Genomic DNA, 27,512 nt, shown 5'->3' with positions numbered 1-27,512 from the left:
TCATTTAATACTATAACCATTTACTTTTATTCACACAAAGTAGGGAAATATAATCTTCTTGTGTACTAGATTATCACCGGTTTCCTCAGTTGCAATAATTAGCGTGCCTAAGCACTTTCTTGTGGTCCATTATTTACTTCAATTACTTCATAGTCGGCTGCATCACTCTGTATTTCTTGTAAACTGTGTTCAGTGCTGCTAAGACTACTGCAGCTGTTTCAGTGTGACTCGATACAACAGTTGTAGTTTCCATGCACTTCCCATGTAGATTTGGATGAAGGATAGTGCAGTGGAGAGATTCATGAATTCTTTTGTTGTTTCACCTTTCTTTATATTGTAGCTAAATGTCACTCCACTAAAATTCAGCATGATAATAAAACAGACATAATTAATTTGGAATTTTCATATGATGCCTACTTAGGTGTTGAAAATAAAAACTTAGTATTGCCTGTCTTGTGCATGAAAATGGTGTATTCTGACTATCCACCAATGAGTTGGAAAATATTTCGTGCTCTTCATTCCTAATACATCTCTTGTAATCAAGTCATACTATGTGGTCTGTTAGTTTGCGTGCAGAATTTGATAGTTCATTGACTAGACAGGACGAAGTGTAGCTTGCCTGTGATTTGCTGTATGAAAGGATAGATGATTTTTCACAATAATCCACTAAAAGTGCACACATTGAAACCAACATCAACGGATTGATGAATAACAATTGAATCAACACTCTTTTTCCTCACAGACATTACGTATAAGCTACATCATCAAACTCATGAGTACATATTGCTCATTTGCAGAATGAGAAAACAATCACCCATTAATTTTAGTAGTATTATTGCCTTACATTAACGGCCTTCCTGACAATGGTGACAGAAGTTGTAGTAACTTAGATGCATACCTCTACCCCTATTGTATTTTTCCAAATTATACTTTAAATGGGACTGTGAGGCATTTTTATGACTACTCACTTTACAGAGTCCAATAATCAAGATTGCTACGACACAACAGTATGGTGCCACTAAAATCGAAGGTAACTTGTTAGAATCCAGGTGTTCAAAATATTTCCATTGCTAGGATTTGGCCATCATGATTTGGGAGATGGAGACATAAAATTGCTGATTCCCAGACTTTGCTCTAGTGTTCTGGGTTAAATCCAAGACTCTCCATATAGGCTCATGGAGTGAAGGCGTGTGATATCTTTGATGGCAATTCTTACATCAGATGGAGACATTATTCTCAGTGCCCTTCGTTGCTTTTCGAAAGTGAGAGGCAAAATAGCAAACAAGGTTTCACCCTCTCCCTTGCAGTGTTGTTAGCACCACAGACAGAAACAATAATACTACAGTGTACATGCATTTATCAGTCACCTATTCACCTACACAAAATCACCACAGTTGAGACATGTGACGTGCAAGTGATGAAACTGCTGTCATCTAGAAAAACAGAGTTCTTTCTTTCTTTCTTTCTTTCCTTCCTTCCTTCCTTCCTTCCTTCCTTCCTTCCTTCCTTCCTTCCTTCCTTCCATATCTTCTTCTTCTTCTTCTGATTTCCATTTTCATATTTATTAAATGTATTTATGTAATGTATTCATTTGCAGGTGTTTTCCGATGCAGACATAATTCTTGCACCAAAGACTGAATGGGTACCACCTCGAACTGTGTCAGGTCCAACTCATGTTCACACGTCCCAAGACTCTCCTCCTGTTAATGAATCTGGTAGGAAGAAAACTTCATCAGTGTCCTTCAGTCTTGATTCAAATCAAGAGGGGGATTCAGGCAGTGATAAAGGTGAAGAAGGTAGTCAAAAAAGTGAAGATCCAGAGAAACAAGAGAGCAGAAAGAATAAGGTATGTAGTTCATCAGTGTTGAACAAAGTATATATATAAACAATATCTTTAATCGTCTATATGCTACTGAGGACTTTGTGGATGAAACTGTACTTCAAAAATTTTTATTTTTGATCTGTCATTGGTCTGGTGCTTGGTTTTTCAACCTTACCTTCCTCTTACATCTATGCACCTCCTGTGGATCTCTTAACAAGTGTTCTGAAATACAAGCCTACACTCGTTTCTCCATACTCTTTCTACATCTCTATCTGCACTTACGTTCCTACACTGAAAAGCATGGCAGAAGGTCCTTCCCATTGTACCATGTATTAGGTTTATTCTCATTCTGTTGGCAAATGGAGTGTTGAAATAATCGCTGCTTAAATGCGTCGGTGCACTATTTCTTACCTCTCTCAATGTGTTTCCGTCCCACTTCAACGAAGAACAGATGTGTGGTTGTGAAATCAGTCTGGAGTGCTGAAGAGGTAACATCAGTCACTTCTATACTAGTAATAACATAGTCTACGTTTTTTTTCCATACTAGGCAAACCACTGTGAAGAGCATGGCAGAGGGTACAATCCGATGTAACAGTTATTACTGCCTTTTCCTGTTCCATTCACGTATAGTGTGCAGTAAGGGTGATGATTTGAACATCTGTCTGCAAGCTGTAATTAGTCTAACTTTGTCGTCACTCTCTCTGTAGGAACAATACATAGGGGGTTTAAATATATTCCTAGATTCATCACTTAAATTTAGTGATAGAAACTTTCTAACCAGGATTTTGTAGGTGTCTTTCTTAAAGTGTCTGCCAGTAAAGATTGTTCAACAAATCTGTGAGAATTCATGCTGCCCTTCTTTGTTCTTGTTAATTCCCATGTTCGTCCTATAATGTATGGGTCCTGCTCATTGAGCAGTATTCTAGGATTGGTAGCAAGGGTGTATTGTGTGCAATCTTCTTTGTAGACCGATTACATTTCCCTAGTAATCACCTGCTTTACCTATGACTCAGCCTGTGTGATCATTCCATTTCATATCCCTACAAATTGTTATGCACAGGTATTTGTAAGAGTTGACAGACTCCAACTGAGACTCGGTGATATTGTAGCCATAGGGTACTACATTTTTTTCATTTTGTGATCTGCCCAATTTTACATTTCTGAACATTTAAAACATGTTGACATATTTCACACCATTTTGAAATCTTATTGAGATTTTTGTGAATATTTGTGCAACATCTTTCAGACAGTGTCTCATACTAAATAAATGCATCATCTGTGGAAAGTTCAATGTCACTCTTAATATTGTCCACAAGGTTGTTGATATACAGTGTGACTAGCAATAGTTCCAACACATTTCCCTGGGGCACACCCAAAGTTAGTTGTACATGTGACAATGAATCTCTGTTCGAGATATCATGCTGTATCTTCCCTATCAAAAAACCCTCAAACCAGTCACAAATTATACTTGATACCACCATATGATGTACTTTTGATAAGAAGCGTAAGTGTGGTACAGGAATACCGCATCTATCTGACTGGCTTGACCCTTGGCTTTCAGTATGTCATGTGAGAAAAGTGTGAACTGGGTTTCACATGATCAATGTTTTTTGGGATACGCGCTAGTTAGCGTGGAGGAGGTAATTCACTTTTAGGTACTTAATTACACTTGAGCTCAGAATATGTTCCAAAATTCTTCAAGAAATGGATGTCAAAGACATCGGATCGTAGTTTTGTGGTTCATTTCTTGTTATCCTTGCTCGCTGTCCATTTTCTGGAAGTGTACTTTCCTCCAACTGCTGGCCACTGATCCCTGTTAGAGATATCTATAATACATTATAAATAAAAGGGGCCAACTTGGACGCAATTTCAGTACAAAATCTGACAGGGGCCCCATTGGACCCTGAAGCTGTGTTCAGTTTTAATGATTGCAGCTGTTTCTCAGCATCACTGACACTAATGGCTGTTTCACTCATCTTCTCAGTGGTACGAGTATTAAATTAGGGCAACATTCAAGGATTTTCTTTTCCAAAGCAAGGTGTGTGCAGTATGCCATGAAAATTTTATCATCTGTTACTCATAGGTTTACTTGCATTACTCATTACACTATGCTACAAGTTACAAACTAATTCAAAGGTTTCTATTTCAAATTACCTTTACTCAGATACATACAGATGTATCATACATGTGATACGGATAACACTGTCCACTATGTTTACTAGTTTTATTCTTATGTAGGTTACATGAACTTAACTAATTTGAATTGATTTAGTCTAATGTAGTTAATACATGAACTATATAGGAAAAGATAGATTGCTAGTTAATGTAAGGAAGAGATGTTAAGCAGACATCCCTTTCACACCAAAAAATCCCTCCCATACTGCCTGGCCACTGTATTTGCAGTGACAAGAACCACCTGCTCAGCACCTGTGTGTGTCAGTTGTCATGACTGCCACTCCCCTTGCTTACCAGATTGCCCAGCTTACAAGAGAGTAAAGAAGGTCCAAGAGTATAAGTCCCTGGATCGCCTGTCTCATGCTGAGGCTTGCCAAAAATATGAGAGACTCCATCCTGTGTCACTTTCTTCAACTTTTGCCTTTCTTACACCCTTTCCCCCTCGTACCTCTTCCTTACCCCATCCCTATCCCCCTCTCCTGCCCCCTCCCCTGCAGTTCTCACGACTTCCACACTGGGAGCCACTCCCTCTCCCTGGCTGAAGAAGTGCCTCCTTCTTAGACACCTGCTGGTGATGGGGCTCTCGCCCTGGAACCCCTCTCCCTGCTGTCTCTCAGGCTGGAAGCTCACTAACACAGTCAGGCCACAAGATGCATCATCTGTGCGCCTCGAGGTCGCCCGGTCTCTTTTGGTTCTGGATCTTGCAGATGCCTTCACTCCCTCTGTGCCCTGCCCCCCTCCACCTCCAAAAGAGGAGAAGAAGAAGAAACGTAAGTTCCAAGACAAGGGCCGCCCCCTCCCCACAGCAACACCCCTCCACACCCCTCTGCCCCCCTCCCTGCCCCCCACACTGTTTTATTTATTGATGTCACCCTATCCTTGTTCCTTGTCGGTGATGACCACTGACCGAGTGACTTGACACACAATCACCCAGTGGAATTGCAATGGATACTATTATCATCTACCGGAAATACAACATCTTGCTTCCTCCTATTCTGCGTTCTGTCTTGCTCTTCCAGAAATGCACTTTTGTGATGACCACTCTCCAACATTTGGTGGTTACCAGCCATTTTGTCGGAACTGCGCCGGCCCCAGGGTAGCAACTGGCAGGGTCCGCACTTCGGTTCACTCTGATGTCAGTAGTGACTGGATGTCCCTTCATACCAAATTAGAAGCAACAGTGGTAAGAGTGTGAATGACTCTGGCAGTCACCCCTCTCCAGGTAGGCCATTTCCTTATGTTGAACTGTCTACCTTAATGCAGCAACTCGCACCACTGTTTTTCCTCCTTGGGAACTTCAAGTCTATCAACCACTGTGGGAGAGTGCCACTTCAGCAGTTAGGGGTTTCCTAATTGACCAACTTATTACAGGCTTCGATTGTCTCCCCTCAATGCAGATTTAACTACCCACTTACTGCTGTCGATATCGAGATCTCCTCCCATGCTCTCATGGCTTCCCTACGTCGGTCATCCCATGATGATATTTGTGACAGTGAGCACTTTCCAGTGATTCTATTGTTATCCTGCTGCCGCCAGGCAGACAGGCCCTCCCATTGGGCATTCTGCAGGGCCAGTGGGCCTTTACGTCTCCGGTGCACTTCGAGAACTCCCTTTCAAATTGCATTGATGTGGTCGTGCTACTATTCTTCATGTGGCTGGCACTGCTGTCCCCTATCCACAGGCCCCATCCCCATCGTCAACCGGTACCATGGTGGACCAAGGATGTATCAGTCTCTGTCCAGGACTGCCAACAGGTGCTTCAGCAGTTTAAATTACACCCTTCACAGACCAACCACCTCGCTTTGAAGCATCTCTGTGCTAAGGCTCAATACTTTACTAAGCAGAGTAAATAGGAATGCTGGGAGCACTATGTTTCCTCCCTGGGGACGTATGCCGCTTCATTGCGGGTTTGGTCCAAGCTCCGCAACCATCTGTCAACTGTCCAGTGTCTTAACCTCAAAGGTGCTCTGTGTACTGATCCACTGGTCCGTGTAGAAAACATTGTGACACGATTTGTGATGGCATCGGTGTCCCCCTTCCTGTTCCGCTACCTTTCTCCAGCAGAAATGCTGAGTTGAACAGATCCCTCTGTGTTTCAATCCACACCTTGCTGAACCCTATTCACCCTTAATTGAATGGGAGTTCTTGTAGGCTGGTACCTCTTCTCGTAATAAGGCCCCAAGCCCCTGTTCCATCCACAACCAGATGGTCGGACACGTTGACATTTCCCAGAGACATCATCTTCTCAGGGTCTTCAACCGTGTTTGGCTCACAGGTATTTTCCCATCACAATTGTGAGACAGTATAGTTATCCCTGTTCTTAAACCCAGGAAGAACCCAATGTTTCTCAACAGCTACCACACAATTACCCTGACGAATGTACTTCGTAAACTACTTGCAAGGATGGTTAGCTTCAGATTTTTCTCCCTGTATCAGTGTGGCATCCAGAAAGGATGACCCCCCCCCCCCCCCCCCCAGGGGATCCACAACTCTTTTGTGGATATGTGCGTAGCGAGCATGGGACCCCGAGCTAATGTGGCCTTCCTTCCTTTCCGGGCTGTATACCTTCCCTTTCCACATCCTTCCCCATCCCCCATCTTCACCCCCCCCCCCCCCTCCCCCCTCACCACTGGCTCTTTCCTTCCCTTTCTGCCCTTCTGGGAGTATGGTTTGTGCCTACGTCCAGAGACGGACGCTTGTAAATGTACCGCATTCTTCGCCTTCCTTGCTTGTATGTCTTCATCCTTCTTTTGTCCTTCTCTTTTCCTTACCTCTTCTCTTTACCCTTTTCTCCGCTGCAGCGTTTGAGACCTCTCTTCTTTCCTTTCCCTTTCTCTTTCTTCCTCCCTGTGCGTGTCTGAAGGCCGACCCACGCACTTCCATGCGTAGCCGGTGACGGGGTAACGCGTAATTCCCCGCCCTGGGTAGACAGGTAGGACACGTACGTACCCCCTGGTAACGGCCAGGGCCAGGGAGGGGTGATTACTCGAGCTGATACCTTCCGAAAGTGCCGATTGGTCCCTCTGTCCATTTGTCGAGAGGTGTGACCTTAGGTGTGAACAATCACCTAAGGTGGTAGTACCCTCAGAGAGGGCCCCCACAAGGGAGGAGCGCGCCATCGGAGACGCCGGTAATCATGGGGGATTCTTCCGCAATGGTTTCCTCACCTTCCACTATGTCTGCTCACAAATGTAAGTTCACCGAGTCTCAGTCACAGTCAGTTCTTCCATCGTTGCCACAGTTCCTTGTTGTTTCTCGGTCTGACGAAGGTCACGACTTCTCCATGGTCAACCCTTTCATTATTCAGAAAGGTGTCGACGTAATTGCAGGTCCTGTAAAGTCTTATTCCAGATTACGGAATGGCACCCTGTTGTTAGAAACACTCAGTGCCCTCCAGGCACAAAAATTGCTGCGTACCTCACTACTACACACCTTCCCTGTCCGGGTGGAACCGCACCGTACTTTAAATTCTTCACGCGGAGTTGTTTATACACGCTCCCTCGATGGATTGTCTGACGAAGAAATTCAGCACTATCTGTCTGACCAGGGCGTAACGGCTGTTCATAGGTTTATGAAAAGGGTTGACACGAACATCATTCCAACCTGCACTGTCTTCTTGACATTTGACAAAGTTAAACTCCCATCGACAATCAAAGCAGGCTATGAGATAATTTCCGTTCGCCCTTACGTCCCAAACCCCACGCGTTGCTATCGGTGTCAGCGGTTCAATCACACCAGCCAGTCCTGTTCCAATCCGGCCAAATGTGTTACATGTGGCAAGGATGCCCATGAGGGTGCTTGTCCACCTCCATCCCCTCGCTGCATCAACGTATGGGTGACCACGCTGCTTCCTCTCGAGATTGTCCCATTTTTAAGGACGAAAAGCTCATCCAGGAAATTAGAGTAAAGGAAAAGGTGTCGACCTTTGCTGCTCGAAAATTATTCGCCAGTCGACAGCCCACCGTGCCTCAGAAAGGAAAATACAGCACTGTCCTAGCTTCTCCTCGGCCAACAAAGGAGGCGGCCACGCAGACTTGCGACCTCACCTTTAATGCCACGGTCATCAGATCGGCCAGCGCAAAGATCGCCCGTTCAACCTCACCACTTTCGCCTGCCCACTCTCTGGCTCACCCTTCGTCGAGTTCTGCTAAATCTCGAGCCCAAAAGTCAGACACCAAGACTTCGAAAAAAGAGCATACTCGTGAAGAGTTTTTACGTACCCCAACTTCACGACCATCGGTTCCTCCTTCCTCTAAACATCATACTTCCAAGAAGGCTACAAAGAAACCCAGTTCCTCTCCTTCTCCGCCAAGGCGTGTCCCATCTACAGCACCACCTGGCGGAAATCGCCCTCGGCCGTCTTCTGTGTCGCCGAGGCGCACTGCTGGTGGCCGGTCAACCGGCCGATCGCTGGCGGCAGGAGCTGCTCCTGACCAACCTATGGATCAGGATCTTCTGCCTTCGGCTGAATGCCATTCCATGCTGTCGGTCGCAAGCTCTGAGCAGTCGTTGAGTTGACAGCGACCTTGGTCACATTCCTCCATTTTCTGTTCACCCTATGTCCATTATCCACTGGAATATCCGCGGCATTCGAGCCAATCGGGATGAATTGTCGGTCTTCATACGATCCTACTCGCCGGTCATCTTCTGTCTTCAGGAAACAAAGCTGCGTCCCCAAGACCGCATTGTTCTCCCTCATTTTCAGTCCATCCGATATGATCTCCCCTCTGTTGAAGGCACTCCAGCACATGGAGGACTCACGATTCTTCTCCATGAAACTCTCCATTATCACCCAATCCATTTAAACACTTCCTTCCAAGCTGTCGCCGTCCGTCTTTCCCTTTCCGGATACACGTTCTCTCTATGTACTGTATACATTCCATAGTCCACACCAATGGCACGAGCTGATCTCCTTCATCTTCTTGGTCAGCTTCCACCCCCATATTTGCTGGTTGGGGACTTCAATGCCCACCACCCGCTTTGGGGATCTCCACATCCTTGTCCACGTGGCTCACTATTGCTAGACGTCTTCCAGCAAGCAGATCTAGTTTGCCTCAACATTGGGGTCCCTACATTTTTGTCTGCCTCCACGACAAATTTATCTCATTTGGACCTTTCGGTCGGTACTGTTCCGCTAGCTCGGCGCTTCGAATGGTTTGCCCTTGCTGATACACACTAGTGACCAGTTTCCATGTGTCCTTAGATTGCAGCCACATCTTCCATATATGCGCCAGCGACACTGGAAGTTTGCCAAGGTGATTGGACACTTTTTCGTCTCTAACGACATTCGATGACCGTCACTTTCCTAGTGTCGACGATGAGGTCACTCATATTACAGACGTTATTCTTACAGCTGCGGAACGTTTAATACCTCGCACCTCCGAATTGCCCTGTCGCCCCCCCAGTTCCTTGGTGGAACGAGACATGCCGTGACGCAACACTTGAGCGGCAACGTGCTCTCCGCGTTTTCCGCCACCATCCTACGTTGGCCAACAGTATCCGCTATAAGCAGTTCAGAGCACGATGCCGTCGTGTCATCCGCGATAGCAAGAAGGCAAGCTGGAAATTCTTTATTAGCTCATTCAACACCTTCACTCCCTCCTCGGAAGTTTGGAGTCGGATTCGACGGTTCTCAGGCGCGCCTAGTTTCTCCCCGGTCACTGGGCTCACTGTCGCGCATGACACATTAGTGGACCCCGTCGCAATTTCTAACTCGTTGGGTCAGCACTTTGCTGAGATTTCGAGCTCTTCAAATTACCCGCCAGCGTTTCTCCCGAAGAAACGTGCAGCGGAAGTGCGACCTCTTGCTTCTCCTCTCAAAATCGCGAAAGCTACAATACTGTTTTCTCCTTGCAGGAACTCCAACATGCACTCTCTTCTTCTCGCTCCTCCGCCCCAGGACCGGATGGTATCCACATCCAAATGTTGCTGCATTTATCAACCCATAGTCTGCGTTACCTCCTTCGCCTTTATAATCGAATTTGGACTGACACTACTTTTCCCAGACGATGGCGGGAAGCTATCGTCGTTCCTGTTCCGAAACCTGGAAAGGACAAACATCTCCCCTCTAGCTATCGCCCCATTTCTCTCACGAGTAGTGTCTGTAAGGTTTTGGAGCGTATGGTGAATTACCGTTTAGCGTGGTGGCTGCAATCCCGCAGTCTTTTAACACCTGCCCAATGCGGATTCCGAAAGCATCGTTCTGCAGTTGACCATCTTGTTGCTCTCTCCACTTATATCATGAACAATTTTCTCTGGAAGCGCCAAACAGTAGCAATATTTTTTGATCTGGAGAGAGCATACGATACCTGTTGGAGGACAGGCATCCTCCGCACACTGTTCTCTTGGGGCTTTCGAGGTCGGCTGCCCCTTTCTCTTCGCGAATTTATGGCAGAGCGCACATTTAGGGTGCGGGTGAACACTACTCTCTCCCGTACTTTCTCCCAAGAAAACGGGGTACCCCAGGGCTCAGTGCTGAGTGTTCTACTGTTTGCCATTGCCATAAATCCAGTTACGGATTGTCTCCTTCCTGATGTCTCGGGCTCCCTCTTTGTGGACGATTTTGCGATCTACTACAGCTCTCAACGGACCAGCCTTCTTGAACGACGTCTTCAAGGATGTCTCGATCGCCTCCACTCTTGGAGCATCGAAACCGGCTTCTGTTTTTCTCCCAGTAAGACCGTTTGTGTTAATTTTTGGCGACGTAGGGAGTTTCTTCCACCCTCCTTACATCGAGGCCCTGTCAACCTTCCGTTTTCAGACGTCGCTAAATTCTTGGGTCTTATGTTTGAAAGAAAACTGTGCTGGTCCTCCCACGTTTCCTATCTTTCAGCTCGCTGTCTGCGATCCCTCAACACCCTCCGTGTCCTGAATGGTACCTCCTGGGGAGCGGACCGAGTGGTCCTTCTCCGCCTCTATCGCGCCTTAGTGCGCTCGAAATTGGACTATGGAAGCATAGTCTACTCCTCTGCTCGGCCGTCTGTTCTTCGGCGTCTCGACTCTATCCACCACCGTGGATTACGTTTAGTGTCTGGAGCTTTTTACACCAGCCCTGTGGAAAGCCTTTATGCTGAGACTGCTGAACCTCCGCTGTCCAATCGGCGAGCAGTCCTTCTGAGTCGTTACGCTAGCCATCTGTCTTCTATGCCTGCTAATCCAGCCCATGACATTTCTTTCGACGCCTCCTTTGATGCAGGGTATGCAGGCCGCCCCCTCCTCCCTACTACCACTGGGAGTCCGCTTCCGTCAACTGCTCCATTCTCTTTCCTTCCGCTTTCCTAAAACCTTCTTGACAACTAGGGGTACAGCACCTCCTTGGCTCCGTCCCCGGATCTGCCTGCTCCGTGACCTTTGTCGATTTCCCAAGGATGGTACCCCTTCACTTGTTTGTTGTCGGGCATTTGCTGCTCTATGTGCACAAATAACGGACGCCACATTTATTTACACCGACGGCTCGAAAACATCGTTAGGTGTAGGGAGTGCCTATATTGTTGGCGACACCCCAAATCACTTTCGGCTTCCCGACCAGTGTTCAGTTTATACTGCGGAGCTTTACGCTGTTCTCCAGGCTGTCCACTATATCCGCCACCACCAGCGGATACAGTACGTTATCTGCTCAGATTCTCTCAGCTCTCTCCTCGGTCTCCAAGCTCTTTATCCTGTGCACCCTATGGTCCACCGGATTCAGGACTGTCTGCGCTTGCTCCACCTGGGGGGCGTCTCGGTGGCGTTCCTCTGGCTCGCGGGACACGTTGGTATCTATGGAAATGAGGCGGCTGATATTGCAGCCAAGGCTGCAGTCTCTTTTCCTCGGCCAGCTATTCAGTCGATTCCCTTCGCCGATCTACGGAGCGTTCTATGTCGACGTGTTGTTCATTTATGGCACACGCATTGGTCGACACTTACCCATAATAAATTGCGGGACATGAAAGCCCTTCCTTGTGCTTGGACCTCTTCCTCCCGAACGCGTCGTCGGGAGGAGGTAATTTTAACTGATAGGGCACTGTTCTTTTAGCCATCGACATCTTTTAAGCGGCGATCCTCCCCCGCTCTGTCCCCACTGCTCTCAGCTGTGGACGGTAAGACACCTTTTAATTGAGTGCCCCTATTTTAATCTCCCGTCTACAGCTATCGCCTGATATATCGTCGATTTTAGCAGATGACACGTGCTCAGCCGACCACGTTCTCAAGTTTATTAGTGCCAGTGAAATGACGTCAGTCATTTGAAGCCGTTTTTGGGGACAACCAACCCCTTTCTGTAGTGGATTTTTAAGCCTTACTTCTGCTTTTAGTTTCTCCAGTTTTATGACTTTTGTTCCCATTGCTGCTGGTTTTCAATTTCGGCTTTTTACCTTTTCCTAAGTCACGGACCGGGCGCCAATGACCATAGAAGTTTTGCGCACTAAAACCAAACGAAAAAAGAAAAAAGAAAAAAGAAAAAAAAAAAGAAAAAAAAAAAAAAAGGATGACCTCCAACTGACCATTTACTCAGGTTGGAAACAGCTATCCAATAGGCTTTTACTAACTGCCAACACCTTGTCGCGGTCTTCTTTTTTTACCTACATAAGGCGTTCGACACAGCTAGGCAGCATCACATTTTAGTTATCCTCCATGACTGGGGCTTCCGTGGCCCCCTTCCAGTTCTTATCCACGAGTTATCATCTCCCCAGCTCTTCCGGGTTCAAGTTGGCACTTCACTCAATGCTCCTCGGATTCAGGAGAAAGGTATCCCACAGAGTTCTGTGCTAAGTGTCACACTCTTCGTCATAGACATCAGTGGGCTTGTGACCTCTGTTGGGCCTGTTGTTACCCCGGTGTTCCACGTCGACGATTTTTGCATCTGGTTTAGCTTCCACTCGGTAGCATCTGCTGAGCGGCAGCTCCATGGTGCCATCCTACAGGCCTCTGCGTAGGCCCTCTCCCATGGCTTCCAGTTTTCTCCCTCAAAAAATGCTGGTTATGCATTTTTGTCATCAACCCACAATACACCCCAGTCCAGAACTTTATTTAGGTGACCAGCGCCTCAATCTTGCAGCAAAGTTGCATTTCTTGTGCCTTATTTGTGATCAAAAGCTGACGTGGCTGCCCCATGTTCACCACCTAAAGACTACATGCATGAGGAAGTGCAATGCTCTCCGCCTCCTGGACCAGATGTGTTGGGATGCAGACCGTGCCACTCTTCTCCATATTTACAATTATCTGGTCCTGTCCAGACTAGATTACAGTCGTCAGGTTTATGGCTCAGTGGCTCCTTCCACTCTGCAACCACTTGACCGTTTTCACCATTGTGTCTGGCTATTGGTGCCTTTAGCACTAGTCCCACTGAGTCTCCTTGCAGAGGCGGGGAATCCTCCCTTTACCAATATGATGGAACCAACTCCTGCTTTCCTGCGCAATCGCCATTCACCAATTCCCTGACCTGTTTGCAAATGAGGGATGCCTCCCTCCTGCTCATGGGTGGGATTACCGGTTGGAATGGGTCTCACTTCCCACTGTCGGGATCTCTATGTCCCCTCAGTGGAATGTGCCACATGTTCTTCTCCATTGTCCCTATGGTTTTCTGGCATCTTCTATGTGCCATGTTAAGGAGTTTCCAGGTGCCACTGTCTTCTATGCTGATGGTTCTAAGATGATTGGCATGCCACATGCTCAGTTGTCTTTTTCTGGGTTCCAAGTCATGTGGGTATCCTAGGAAATGAACTGGCTGATCATTTAGCTAGATAAGCAGAACTTGCCCTTCATTCCCTTTCATGACCCAGCTGTGGATCTATGTCAAATTTCACTTTGCCCAAAAGTGGAATGACATATGGAGTCCATTGTCCTATGCCGTTCTTATATTGGTCATACAAGGCTCACTCATTGTTTCCTCTTCTGTAACAAACCATCCCCACAATGTGGTTGTGGAGACAGACTGACGGTATCCTACATCTTGGTGGAATTTCCTTCCTTTTAGCTCTTCGTCCAAAATATTGTCTTCCAGATTCCTTAAGTTCAATATTGGCGCACGATTCATGGATGGTTGAACTGGTCCTTTGTTTCCTCTGTGAAAGTCGTTTTTATTTTCAGATATAAGGTTTTGCTTTACTCCTGGAGCAGGGATAGGGTGGTTGTGGTTGGGGCCTCTCTTCCAGTTTCCTCAGTGTGGGACCCACAGCCACTCCACCTTGCAAAGACTGCTCTATCCCTCTATTTTCCCCATTTGTAGATTTGGACTACCCTTTTATACCTTCTAGTGTGTGTGTGTGTTTTAACTTCCTCATTATATAGTTTGAATCCTCTTCACTTTTAGCGGACCCTCTCTCTTCCATGTGTAACTTTGGAATCGCGGGACTGACGACCTTGCTGTTTAGACCCATACACCACTCAATCAATCAATCAATCAATCAATCAAGAACCAGCCAGAAAGGAGTGGCCCCTTAATCACCCGGTACCAACCCAGACTGGAACAACTGAACCACATCCTTTGCCAGGGCTTAGATTGCCTATCATCATTACCTGGAATGAGGGACAGCCTCTATGAGACCTGTCCCACCGCTCCCAAAGTGGTGATCCATTGCTCACCGAACCTTCACAACATCCTAGTCTGTCCCTATGCCACTTCCAATCCAAACCCTCTGCTGTAAGAATCGTATCCCCGTGAAAAGCCCTTTTGTACCACCTGACCAATCCACCCACCCAGCACTTCCTGTTCCTCCTGTCGCAGGTTTATACTACCCCATCAGGGGCCTGGCCACCTGTGAAAGCAGCCATGTCATTTACCAGTTCTGCTATAATCATTCCACAGCTTTTTATATTGGTATAATTACCAACCAGCTGTCCACAATGATGAACCGTCAGTGCCAGACTGTGGCCGAGGGCAAAGCAGACCACACTGTGGCACAACATGCAACTGAACATAACATGCTTGATTTCAATGGCTGCTTCCCTGCCCAAGCCATCTGCACACTCCCCTCTACCACCAGTTTTTCTGAACTGTGCAGATGAGAGTTATTCTTAAAACACATTCTCCGTTCCCGTAACTATCCCGGCTTCAACTTGCAGTAACACACTGTCCCAACACGCTTCACCCGACAGTTTCCACCCGGTCTGTCCTATCATCCCTTCCCCATTCCTGTCTCCCATACTCTTTGTTTGCTGCTCTCTGCCAACGTACTCGCACGTCTTTCCCTGCTCCTCCCCTTTTTTTTGCTCCTTTTTTCCGCAGCTCCCTGCCCCACAACCTCCTGATGCTGCGCATGTTGGCATTCTAGTCCGCGCACACTCCACCAGACAGCATTCCTTCCTCCCCCACCCTGTATACTACTATCCATGTCCCCTCTCCCATCCGTGCCCCCTCCAGGTAGCTGCTTCCATCCCGCGTGATAGATGCATTATATCCCGAGGCAGCAGAGTGGCAATCATGTGTGCTCAAGATGTGCTCCCTTGTGTGCATGAATGGCTTCTGTTTCTCTTTTGCTGATTAAGGTTATGGGTGAAAGCTTTGTGTAAGTGTCATTTAATTGTGCCCATCTGCATCTTGATATGCCTTCTTCAAGGTAAGTAGCAATCTATCTTGTACTACATTCTTGATATTCCTACCTGGAGTTTCCCTTGTTAATATCTGATTATTTGTATAACTAACTAGAAATTTTCGTGTTTTATGCAGTATTGTAAATGACATGTTTGCTGTATCCATGGGCCTGAATGCATGTGAATAAAACTAGTAAGTCTAGCTGATGGTGTTATCCTTTCTACACTTAACATTCCGTAACAGCTGTTGTCCCAATATCCTCCAGAAGATGGCTCTATGGAGAAATACAGATGTATTTTTCAATAGCTTATAAATTTTACCCTTGAGAGAAAGCAATGTTGGAAACCATAAGTACTTGTGACATTTTTTTGATTCTGCTCTCTTTTTAGCTAAATGAGTTCAGGCAGTGATTACAAGATTTTTCAATATTTTTTTATTGTTTTTCATAGTACTTATCCTTTATAGTTTTGCACTGTTCTTTCTATACGTCAACTTGTGAAATTGTACTTCTGACATTTTTTTGATTCTGCTCTCTTTTTAGCTAAATGAGTTCAGGCAGTGATTACAAGATTTTTCAATATTTTTTTATTGTTTTTCATAGTACTTATCCTTTATAGTTTTGCACTGTTCTTTCTATACGTCAACTTTTTCACATCTTTCTCAACCCCTCCAGATTTTTGTTTGTTGCTGTTTTTGTATACATCACATGTCATTTCACTTATTCACTGTATCTGTGATGTATAGATTGAAGTTAATACCTGCATTTCATCTAATTAGCCATTACTTTTGCTTGTATTAAAATGTTAGTGTTACATAGTCATTTGAGTCCTCAGATTTGAGCAGTAATACAGCCTTCATATACCTCTTTTACCTTTTATTTGATTTATTTGTTTATTTTCATTTCAAAGATGCAATAATTAGTTTCACAGTTCGAAGAATTGCTAATATTTACATAACATATAGATGCTGAAAAGGCTGTCATACCCACTTTCGTGGATGGAAGGAATAACTGGTGAAAAAGATGATAAAGATCCTCTGGTGGGACTACCAACACCTTCCGCTGTAGATGCACAGCAGCACTCATCAATGTTTTCCAAAGTGTTTTCAAGGTAATGATTAAGAGTACTTAAATTAATGATTGATAATTTGGCATTTATGGTACTGATCGTCTTATTTCAAAGTATTGCATGGATTTCTAGTCTCTGTTCTGTTAACGTTTAACCATATGAGAGTTTTCTGCCTTTTGAAAATAGTGTTAGATCTATTTTATTATTTAGAATCATATCCATAAAGAACAAATGTTTTGAGCTTCAAAAATTATCAGTATTCAGCAACTCAATTTAAAATGATTTCTCCTTACAGTGATATTTGTGTTCAGAACCTAATAAACTTATGTCTGATAATGATGTGATTAAACAAATAGCTCAGTGCTGAGCTTAACTGTCGGAGAAATTAAGTTTCTTCGTTAAAAATACACTCTTGCCTTCCTATTCATTTATTATTGTTTGCGTAGCCAGGAGCTTTAATATGTAGTTAGACATGCTATTTTCACTATCTAGTGTGTGTACTGTGTAATCTTTCCACTAGATTGTATATTTGAAAACACATCATATTGTGAATTGACCATACGTACAATGAGCTAATATACACTCATTCCTTAAAGCCAACTGTGCGAACAAGTCAAATATAATAAATTTAGAGGAACATGCTGTGTATAAAAAAAAGCAAAGGGTGGAAAAAGTGACAGGAGTGTTGGTTTGACAGCTGAAAACAAATGTATCTGGAGACCTGCACTTACAAATATACTGTGCTTTTACTTGAGGGTGTTATTTTCTAGTGTTACAAATGTACACCCATCAGTAACTCAATTATAAACACCTGCTTTGTGGTGTGTAGTATGCCCTTAAAACCTGATGCCTGGAGTGACATTTTGCTGCATGGAGCCCTCAAGCCCACTAAAGCGTTGGGAAGACATCTTGTTTCTCAGACATTGTGAAATCATAAGAAACGCGCACACGCATTTGGTAGCTCTTGGGATATGTTCCAAGTATTTTTGTGTAAGGGGAATGTGATCTCCAGTGGCTCATTACAAAGTAATTATACTGAAAATACCTGAGCAACATTGCACAACTCTACAGTACGTGATTTGCATCTTGGTTGGAAAGAAACTTGTTCCATTCACTCATAGTTCTTGCTGTTGACAAAAGTAACACCAATTTTACTTTGTATCTTGAAGCTTTAATTCAGTGCAGCTTGGTTCTACTTTGCATTTGTTTTCCTGGCAGTGTCAATTGTATGTTAACATTGCTGTGCAACAATATGGGTAGGTTTCAGAGTTGCCCAATATGCACCTCACAAATAAGTTTACGAACTGGGAGTGTGTCAGACTGACACTATGCTGAGCTGTTCCTGCAGTGATGGGAACGATGTCACAACATTTGTTTTATCTGAAGGTTGTTATGTTACTCTATGTTGTTTGTATGTTTTGGTAATTGTGTAAAACAGATATTTTTTCACTATTATGAAAGTATTTTTAAGAAACAAAGGTAAGTGGGAAATGATCAAAAAAGAAACAGAATGGTTGGTCAGTGCTTAACTTCACTCCCGAGAAATCCAGTGCTACTGAGACGTGTGTGTGTGTGTGCGTGTGTGTGTGTGTGTGTGTGTGTGTGTGTGAGTGAGTGTGTGAGAGAGAGAGAGAGAGAGAGATCACTCCAATTCCAGGATGAGGGGGGCAGGGGAAAGAAGTGATGAATGCGGGAACATGGTCAGAGGAAACTGAAGATTGTATACTGGTAAACACTGTGGCAGCTGATTCCAGAGAAACCATAATTGAAATGGAATAGTAGGGTTAAAACCTGAAAAGGACAGAGGCTGGGAGGGAAGGAGGGGGTGACAAAGAATGGGCAGGTAAACGTATATAAGAAAGGAATAAAGAAAGGGAAAGTGTATTTAAATCAATAATATATGAAATAGTAATAAAAGTAGTGGCGGTATTGCATGTTAATACATTTTAGTCCAGGAGATTAGCCTGTTATGAGAATAAGTCAGAGAGCAAGTTACTAATCAGGATTTCAGGAAGCCTAATATTAGGTTGGAGGATCAAAATTGCCCATGAGGTGATGCAGGCAGTTGGGTCCATAGAGCCCTCCTGTAGAATATGCTTAGCAGTTTGATATTACATGTCCTCCTCCCCCCCCCCCCCCCCCCCCCCGGTAGTGACCAACTTTTTTTGTCTATCCAGTGCACTCTCCTAGTTTCTTGATAGTCAGTCCAATACAAAAAAACCATGCAGTTAAATGATAATTTGTAAACAACACAATGAGCTTGGTGGCACACTAGTCATATGTAGATACTGGAAGTGGGAATGTCTGGAGATAATAGGAGGAGGATCACCTTGGGACTTGGACAGTACTGCTCCAGGTAAAGTTACATCTTTGCTCTTTTGGTTGTGGGTTAGGACTGGATTGTGAAGTGGTTTCTCCAGTTGAGTTTAAGGATGAGTGATTAGGGCAGTGTGATAGAATTTCATTGTGGATCTGAAGGTTAGGCATTTTGAAAGAACGAAAACCCTGGATCAGAGACAGATTTGGACTACAAGCTCTGGACGGGATTTGGGCCGATACAGTGAGCTGCTATGTTTGGTCTCAGATTAGATATTAGCTGGAAGTGAGAGGTTAAGCTGGAAGGCAAGGTCAGGCTAAGCTTCTTGGTTAGTAGGGGCAGGTTTGTTAAGAGTGAAGTCCTGGTTGGTGTTTGTGAGAGACGGGAAGAAGGGCACCACTCGTGAAGTATTTGAGCAACAGGGTGGATAACATAAAGATGTGGTGTGATGCATCCTGTTGAAGTTTACAGCTGGCGTAAAGGAGAATTCCAGTGAGTGTGTGAGCAAATAGAGGGGAGTGAGAAGTGGAGGGTTTTAAATAGAGAGCAGTTGTTGGGAGTAGTCATTTACAGAGGCAATGAATAGATAGATCAAGGATGGGGGGGGGCGAGTGGGGGGGGGGGGGGAGTTTGCGTTAAGAACTGACAAGTTCAGAATTCAATGAGACATTGGTGGAAACATGAACTGCAACCACAGATTGCAACTTCTAAGGTGAGGTCTTTAGCAATACTGAAGATTAAGCAGGTCTGAAAGAAAAGTATGTAGGGCTATTGTTTAGCTACTGTAAGAGCATAGTTGCTAAAGGGGGATGAGACCAATGCAAAACATGGAGATAACTTACACGGATGAAGGTACACACATCCTTGCTCATTCTCCTGTGTCTGTCAGTCTGAGCAAGCACCCCCCCCCCCCCTCTCTCTCTCTCTCTCTCTCTCTCTCTCTCTCTCTCTCTCTCTCTCTCTCTCTCTCTCTCTCTCTCTGTGTGTGTGTGTGTGTGTGTGTGTGTGTGTGTGTGTGTGTGTGTGTGTGTGTGTAAAAATGTGATTGCTTTCTGAGCCATTTTTTAAAGACAAAAGGCTAAAGACCCAAATCAAGATTTTGCTAATATTGAAGGGCTTCAGTACATAAAAATGAAAGAAATGATTATAGCTAAAGAAGATGATGCAAATAAAATTTATAAAATGTAATTTAGTAAATTTTATGGTCTAAAAACAATGGAACAGTGATATTTTCAGAATAGGCTGTCAGCTTTAATTTCTGTAAATATTGAGGTTGTACATATGTAAAATACCAGTGGAATTATGTCACTGATTCACCACCCAGCTCCCCCATCAACCTGGTGGATTTTGGGCTCTTCAAGACCCCCAGCGAGGAGAGTAGCAAATCCCCTGGTCCTGGCCCTCCCCCTCCAACCCCAGCCCTGCCAGACACCGTGGGGTAAGCGACAAGCAAGATCACCACTGATGCACGTTTGTCCGCATCTGTCCAAGGCATGTTTACCCTGCAGTGCTGTCACACAAATCCTTGTATTTGATTGATTTTTGTGTAACATGACACCTGCACTGTATATGAGAGCTGCTGTTTGTAGATATTTGACTTCCTAGTACATTTGAGGAAGGTATACTAAAATGATGTTTAATGTACTTCCAAGCACTAGCAAAGCACATTTTCTTCCATTCAACCTGTGGTGCAATTTTTATCTGATAATATTCTACTTAAAAACAGTTATTGTGTGTATTCCAGTTATCTCTTGGTATTTAGATTGATTTAAATGATATGCATACATTTTAAAATTTTCTTTTTCTCATATATGCATAATTATTATTTTGAAACCAGTTGCATTCTCTCTTTTCTGTTCTAGTAATGTAACTTAATCATTCTTATATACACTACTGGCCACTAAAATTGCTACACCAAGAAGAAATGCAGATGATAAACGGGTATTCACTGGACAAATATATTATACTAGAACTGACATGTGATTACATTTTCACGCAATTTGGGTGCATAGGTCTTGAGAAATCAGTACCCAGAACAACCACCTCTGGTCGTAATAACGGCCTTGACACGACTGGGCATTGAGTAAAACAGAGCTTGGGTGGCGTGTACAGGTACAGCTGCCCATGCAGCTTCAACACAGTACCACAGTTCATCAAGAGTAGTGACTGGCGTCCGTATTGTGATGAGCCAGTTGCTCGGCCACCATTGACCAGACGTTTTCAATTGGTGAGAGATCTGGAGAATGTACTGGCCAGGGCAGCAGTCGAACACTTTCCGTGTCCAGAAAAGCCCGTACAGGATCTGCAACATGCGGTCGTGAATTATCCTGCTGAAATGTAGGGTTTCGCAGGGAGCGAATGAAGGGTAGAGCCACTGGTTGTAACACATCTGAAATGTAACGTCCACTGTTCAAAGTGCCGTCAGTGCGAACAAGAGGTGACAGAGACGTGTAACCAGTGGCACCCCATACCATCACGCCGGGTGATACACCAGTATGGGGATGACGAATACACACTTCCAATGTGCGTTCACCGCCATGATGCCAAACACTGATGTGACCATCATGATGCTGTAAACAGAACCTGGATTCATCCGAAAAAATGACGTTTTGCCATTCATGCACCCAGGCTCATCGATGAGTACACCATCGCAGGCGCTTCTGTCTGTGATGCAGCGTCAAGGGTAACCACAGCCATGGTCTCTGAGTTGATAGTCCATGCTCCTGCAAACAACATTGAACTGTTCGTTCAGAGGGTTGTTGTCTTGCAAATGTCCCGATCTGTTGACTCGGGGATCCCCTTGTTCGCACTGACGGCACTTTGAACAGTGGACGTTACATTTCAGATGTGTTACAACCAGTGGCTCTACCCTTCATTCGCTCCCTGCGAAACCCTACATTTCAGCAGGATAATCGAGACGTGGCTGCACGATCCGTTACAGCCAGGCGGATATGATGCCTTTCATCTCAACTGCTAGTGATACGAGGGCGTTGGGATCCAGCACGGCATTCCGTATTACCCTAGTGAACCCATTGATTCCATGTTCTGCTAACAGTGATTGGATCTTGACCAACGCGAGCAGCAATGTCGCGATATGATAAACCGCAATTGCAATAGGCTACAATCTGACTTATATCAAAGTCGGTAACGTGATGGTACGCATTTCTCCTCCTTACACGAGGCATCACAACAACGTTTCACCAGGCAGCGCTGGTCAACTGCTGTTTGTGTATGAGAAATTAGTTGGAAACTTTCCTCATGTCAGCACGTTGTAGGTGTTGCCACCGGCGCCAACGTTGTGTGAATGCTCTGAAAAGCTGATCATTTGCATATCACAGCATCTTCTTCCTTTCGGTTAAATTTCGCATCTGTAGCACGTCATCTTCGTGGCGCAGCATTTTCAATGGCCTGTAGTGTAGACGGCTGCTTAGATGTGGTAATATTTGCAATGTACTTTACCTAAATTTTGCTGTGCATTACTTTAAATTTCTGAAATAATTGAGTATTATCTATAACATTTGTGAAAACCAGACTGCAGTTGCAAGTGACAAAACCGTTGAAAGGGAGACAACAGTTAAGAGGAATGAGACAAGGTCATGGCCAGTTTCCCTTACTACCCTCTCTGTACATAGAGCCAACCGTAGAGGAAACAGAGAAGAAACTTGGGAAAGGAATTAAAGTTCAGTGAGAAGAACGTTAAAAAAAATTAAAGACTTTGGTTTGCCAATGTCATTGATATTCTTTCAGATACAGCAAAGGGCTTGGAAGATTAACTGAATGGAATGTCTTGAAAAGAGGTTCTTCTGTTAACATCAACAAAAGTAGAGCAAGGGTTCGAAGTTCAGTTGGATCAAATCAGGTGTTCCTGAGGGATTTAGCTTAGAAAATGAGACTCCGATAGTAGTAGATAAGTGCAGCTATTAAGGCAGCAAAATGGCTGATAGCCGAGAAGTAAAGAACATACAAAATGCAGTCTCATAATAGTAAGTAAAGATTTCCTGAAAAGGGAAATGTTAACATATAAGATAAAGATAAAGATAACTATTAAGAAGATGACTATAGCTATTGTGAAATTGTTAATGGAAGTAATTGGCGTCTAGTGTGAAATGTGCATAGTAAACTGTACAGGCAAAAGAAAAATGGAAGTTTTTGAAATGTGGTGCAGCACAAGAACGTTAAAAATTTTCTTTGCTCAATCTGCTCATCTGATCAAGAGGTAATCAATTGAAAGTCGAAGAAAAAAGCCTTTTGGTACACTTCAACTTACCAGGGGAACAGGTTGATAGGACATGTCCAGAGGCCTCAATGAGTAGTTAATGTGGTAAATGAGTAGGGTAAAAACTGTTGAGAGACCAATTCTGGAATACAGTAAGCAGGTTCAAATGGATGTACAATGCATTTTGTATGCAGAAACGGAAAGATTTGCATGGAACAAACTAGCACACACAACGGCACAAAACCAATGTGGACTGAAGAGGAAGAAGGAAAAAAACTGATGATGACAACAAGTGTTTCCAGTACATCTTCAGACATTGGTGGATTTTCATTAACTAGTGTGATCAGTTTTGTGACAAGAATTCTGGTAATTACAGGACTACTTTCAGAAAGATTTGCTGACTTGCTTTATTTATGAATTTGCTTGAAGAGAAATACATTCAGCTGTAAAATACACACACCACTATATATTTGAAGAAATTATTACTTGTGAATTTCAGTGGGTCTAAAAATTTATATGATGGACATTGTGAATGTGCGCGCACTATTTTACCTTTGTAAATGGAATTGCACCCAATAGAAGGGTATTGAGCTGTGTATGTTTAATTCTCGAGGAAATGACTACAAAATTTCTTTTGCTATACTTTATTTTGTGTAATTATTGTTATTCTTCAGCTTAATCTGTTCACAGAATTCATTGGCCTGCTGGTAATCATTAAATACAAGTGATAATCCATAGGTGGCTATTCAAGTAATAAATCATGGTTATTGGAACTGTTAGGCAGTACCGTTACATCATTTATTTACTGAATTGAAATTTATTGCAAACCACAAGACTTAACTCTTGCTAGTAATGAGCTTCTGTTTTATGTTGTATTATTCTTTATTAAAATACAGAAAGAGCTAATGGGCAGTTTTGTTACTGAGTTCATCATAGCTCTTGTAATCCTTGAAGACATTAATTACTATGATTTGGTGAAACTTTCAATTTTTGTGACATTGAAATACATAATTAAAATTTTTTAAAAACATTTCTCTGAAACATAGTAATATACCTCTCGGGCGTTGACAGTGTAGATGAGCAGTTGATCTGATGGTTCAGTTCATCACTGTCAGACTGCTGAACAAACATTCTAGTTTCATACGTGATCTCAAAGGATTCATTGAGCCTCTCTTGTGGCGTTTGCCACTGTAGTTTTTTGTAATGCTATCAAACTGACCAAACAATTGGGTGACAAAGCACACTGTTCTTCATTTCTTTTGTAGATGCGTTACATTTCCTAACGAGTCTTCCTGTGAATCTGTCTTGCATCTTCTTTCCCTACTATTTGTTTTAAATGTCATTCCACATAAGATCACATTGGATAGTTACTCCTAGATACTGTATGGTAGATATTCTTTCCAGGAATTTTTCTGCTGAAAGTGCAGTTGCGGTGTACCTGGATCTCCTTTTGCGTGCTGAAAGTAAGTTATTCTAACAAGGTACCCATCTCTCGGGCTAAGCTACACATAAGTCTACTATAGCAATTGTATTTTTGTGTTGAGATTCATTGGCTTTGTGAACTTGCAAAAATTGTTACATTCCAACGTAATCTTGGCCTTGGGCTTCACTACAAGTCACACTTTTAGCACATGTAGTTTTTTCCACCCTCCACACCAAAATTAATTTCCATATTTGGCTGAAAGAAATCATTAGAGTTAGTGACTCTCATTGGCTATTGAAAACTAACTCAGATTCGTGGTGTCCACTTCCCATCATTTGCCATATTCAGCACCAAAGCAAGAGCCAGATACATCTGAATTGCTAGTAGCCAGATTCCGTTTCTTCTGTATGTGCAGTATATGAAACTGAAATAATTAAAAAGTAGGTGCCCCAGTAACTATGAGGCGTGTTGAAAGTATACGTACTATGACTATAACTACCTGTTTTTGGTTGTTGGGCATCGGCAGCACAGTGGTAGTGAGGATCCTCTGACTGCAGTGAGCATCACTCACAGTGTAGTGTTTCATTCCATGAAAGGTGTCGGTAAGAAATCACTCAAAGTGCAAGCCATGTGCTGTGTGTTCCATTTCCTATTTGTGGAAGGAACAACACCTACCAAAATTTTTTCACGAATGAAAATGGTTTACATCAAAAATATGATGAACAGTAAGTATAGGGAGTTAAGTGGTGACAGAACAAATATTTGATGAACAGAAGAGCAGAAGACCTTCCATTTTTACTACTGAATTGCAAAAAATTGAGGAAACTGTTCGTGAAGACTGCCGATTGACAGTGGATGAAATTTCTGCAGTGTTCTCACAACTCTCTGGAACACTTCATGCAATACACTCACAGAAACACTGGGATACCAAAGACTGTGTCAAAGGTGGGCCCCAAAACAACTGACAGAGCAGCACAAGAAAAATCGGGTCGGTGGTGTTTCTTGAGTGACTTGAATGGAAAGTGAGGATTTTTGGAGAATTACTGTGACTAGAGATAAAGCATCTGAGACAAAAAGACAGTAGTCAGAGAGACAATTCCCCATCTACCAATAAATTGGAAACCACAATTTCTTTGCCAAAAAAATGGTCTTGTTGTTTTTGGACTGAAAAAGCACCGTTTTGGTTGTATCTCTGTCATAAACGCACAGTGATACTAAAAAAAATAAAAAAAATAAATAAAAACACACAAAAAAACGGGAATGCTGATGAGAGGCATGTGCTTGTTGCACAATAATTCACTTCCTCACACAGACATAACTGCGAAGGTGCTCTTAGACTCAATTGGTTGGAATGTTTTGAACCACCTTCCATATTCCCCTGACTTGATGTCTTCTGGTTATAATCCTTTCACCCTCCTGATGGTGCATACAAGTGGAATTAAATTTTCAACTGGTGAGCAGGTGCAGAAAGAGGTTCTGAAGTGGGGGGAAGGAGACTGTGGAGGAGGACATGAAGCAGCTTATGCAACGGCTCACCACATGTGTTGAACAGGATGATGATTATGAGGGAAAATAGTCAAGAAGTATATGAGCAATATCCTGTAAATTTCTTTTAGATATCCTTTTTCTGAGAAATATAAAAATCTAGTACACTTTCTTTCTGACCATTTCCCAGACTGGAGAAGGGTAGGGCACTTGAATTAGGGATGACGGTTCAGATCCTGTCTGGCCATGCATATTTAGGTTACCCAGGCTTCTTTAAGTCACTTAAGGCAAATGCTGAGACAGTTCCTTCGAAACAAACATGGCAAGTTTTCTTCCCCAATTTTAGCCTGTGCTCTCTCTAGTGACCTCATAATCAACAAGATGTTAAACTGTAATCTGCCTTCTTTCCCTTTACACTTATGCTTTCTGTTGTAAAGAAGACAGTAGGCATTCATGGTTGAATGGTCTCATGAATTATGACACACTTGTTTTTTACATGCAAGTGTAGATTTATGATGTACTATCACACTTGAAACAAGTGGAAGACAAGTAACACATCTGCAACTAAGTGGTACTTGTTTTTAAAGGATTGCTTTGTGTACAAAGTGCTTTACTGTCTACCATAGCAGCAGCTATAGTTTCCTTTTCTGGGAAAAATATAGTTTTTGTTCAAAAACTTTGTGCCGTTCCCTATCCAAAATACTTTCACATCCTCTTTTCTCCATAGTCAAGTATTTATTTTTCAGTCTATAAAGAACACCATTATAATACTGCTTTGCTGTTTGCTCTGTTTGCGTATCTGTATAAGGATGATGATATTCTCTCTTCCTTTGTTCCTTGAAACAAATTTCAGCTCTTGTGCACAAACACCACTCCTCCTCCTCCTCCTCCTCCTCCTCCTCTATTATCATTAATAATAATCACATTTAGTTGGGATGGTTGCTTACTGCATTGTCCATACTGCACATGGAGTCCCCTTGAATAAAGTTCATCAATTTGCTAAACACTAACACTACACGCTTCATTGTTAACCTCGATTTTTTCCACAGTCTATTATCTCTGTCAGAGTCCTTGTGACCAGTTCCAGTTATCACAAAAAAATCCTCTTCAGATGGATTATTCTATCATTCCCTTGACCAGGTTGATATTTACAACAGTAGTAGTTACTGGTGGAAATTGACATGTAACTGAGTCACATGGGTACACAGAGGGTGGTGGTGTTGCAAAAGATCTGTCTACTTGTTATTACATGAGCATTGATTGGGAGCAGAGTGGAATGGATTTTTACACAATACAGGGTAGTCCCGGTCTCCCAACAGTTCACGTAGGTGTTACTTACATGCGAATCTTGCACTGAAATTCATCGAGAGATGGGCATGTTGAAAGTTAATAGGAGACAGACGATTTTTCAGGATGGGATGTTCTGTGTAAAGATCAGCTTATGAACATAACATGATTTTGGCATTACATAATGGTTGAAAAGAATTGATATGTCAGA

The 27,512-nt window shown here is 43.5% G+C and overlaps 1 protein-coding gene across 10 annotated transcripts in view; it reads left to right on the top strand.

Annotated features, from left to right (window-relative positions):
- Positions 1-27,512, top strand: part of LOC124591006 (oxidation resistance protein 1) — a 775,097-nt gene that overhangs the window by 542,919 nt on the left and 204,666 nt on the right. For all 10 annotated transcript variants that reach the window (XM_047131701.1, XM_047131696.1, XM_047131697.1 and 7 more), the window contains 2 exons: positions 1,598-1,846; positions 16,470-16,615. In XM_047131701.1, coding sequence (XP_046987657.1) covers positions 1,598-1,846; positions 16,470-16,615 — 395 coding nt within the window. The remainder of the gene's footprint in view (positions 1-1,597; positions 1,847-16,469; positions 16,616-27,512) is intronic.

The sequence above is a fragment of the Schistocerca americana genome, chromosome 2, assembly GCF_021461395.2.
Source record: "Schistocerca americana isolate TAMUIC-IGC-003095 chromosome 2, iqSchAmer2.1, whole genome shotgun sequence".
Lineage (NCBI taxonomy): Eukaryota > Metazoa > Arthropoda > Insecta > Orthoptera > Acrididae > Schistocerca > Schistocerca americana.
This window is presented reverse-complemented; position numbering and strand designations above follow the sequence as displayed.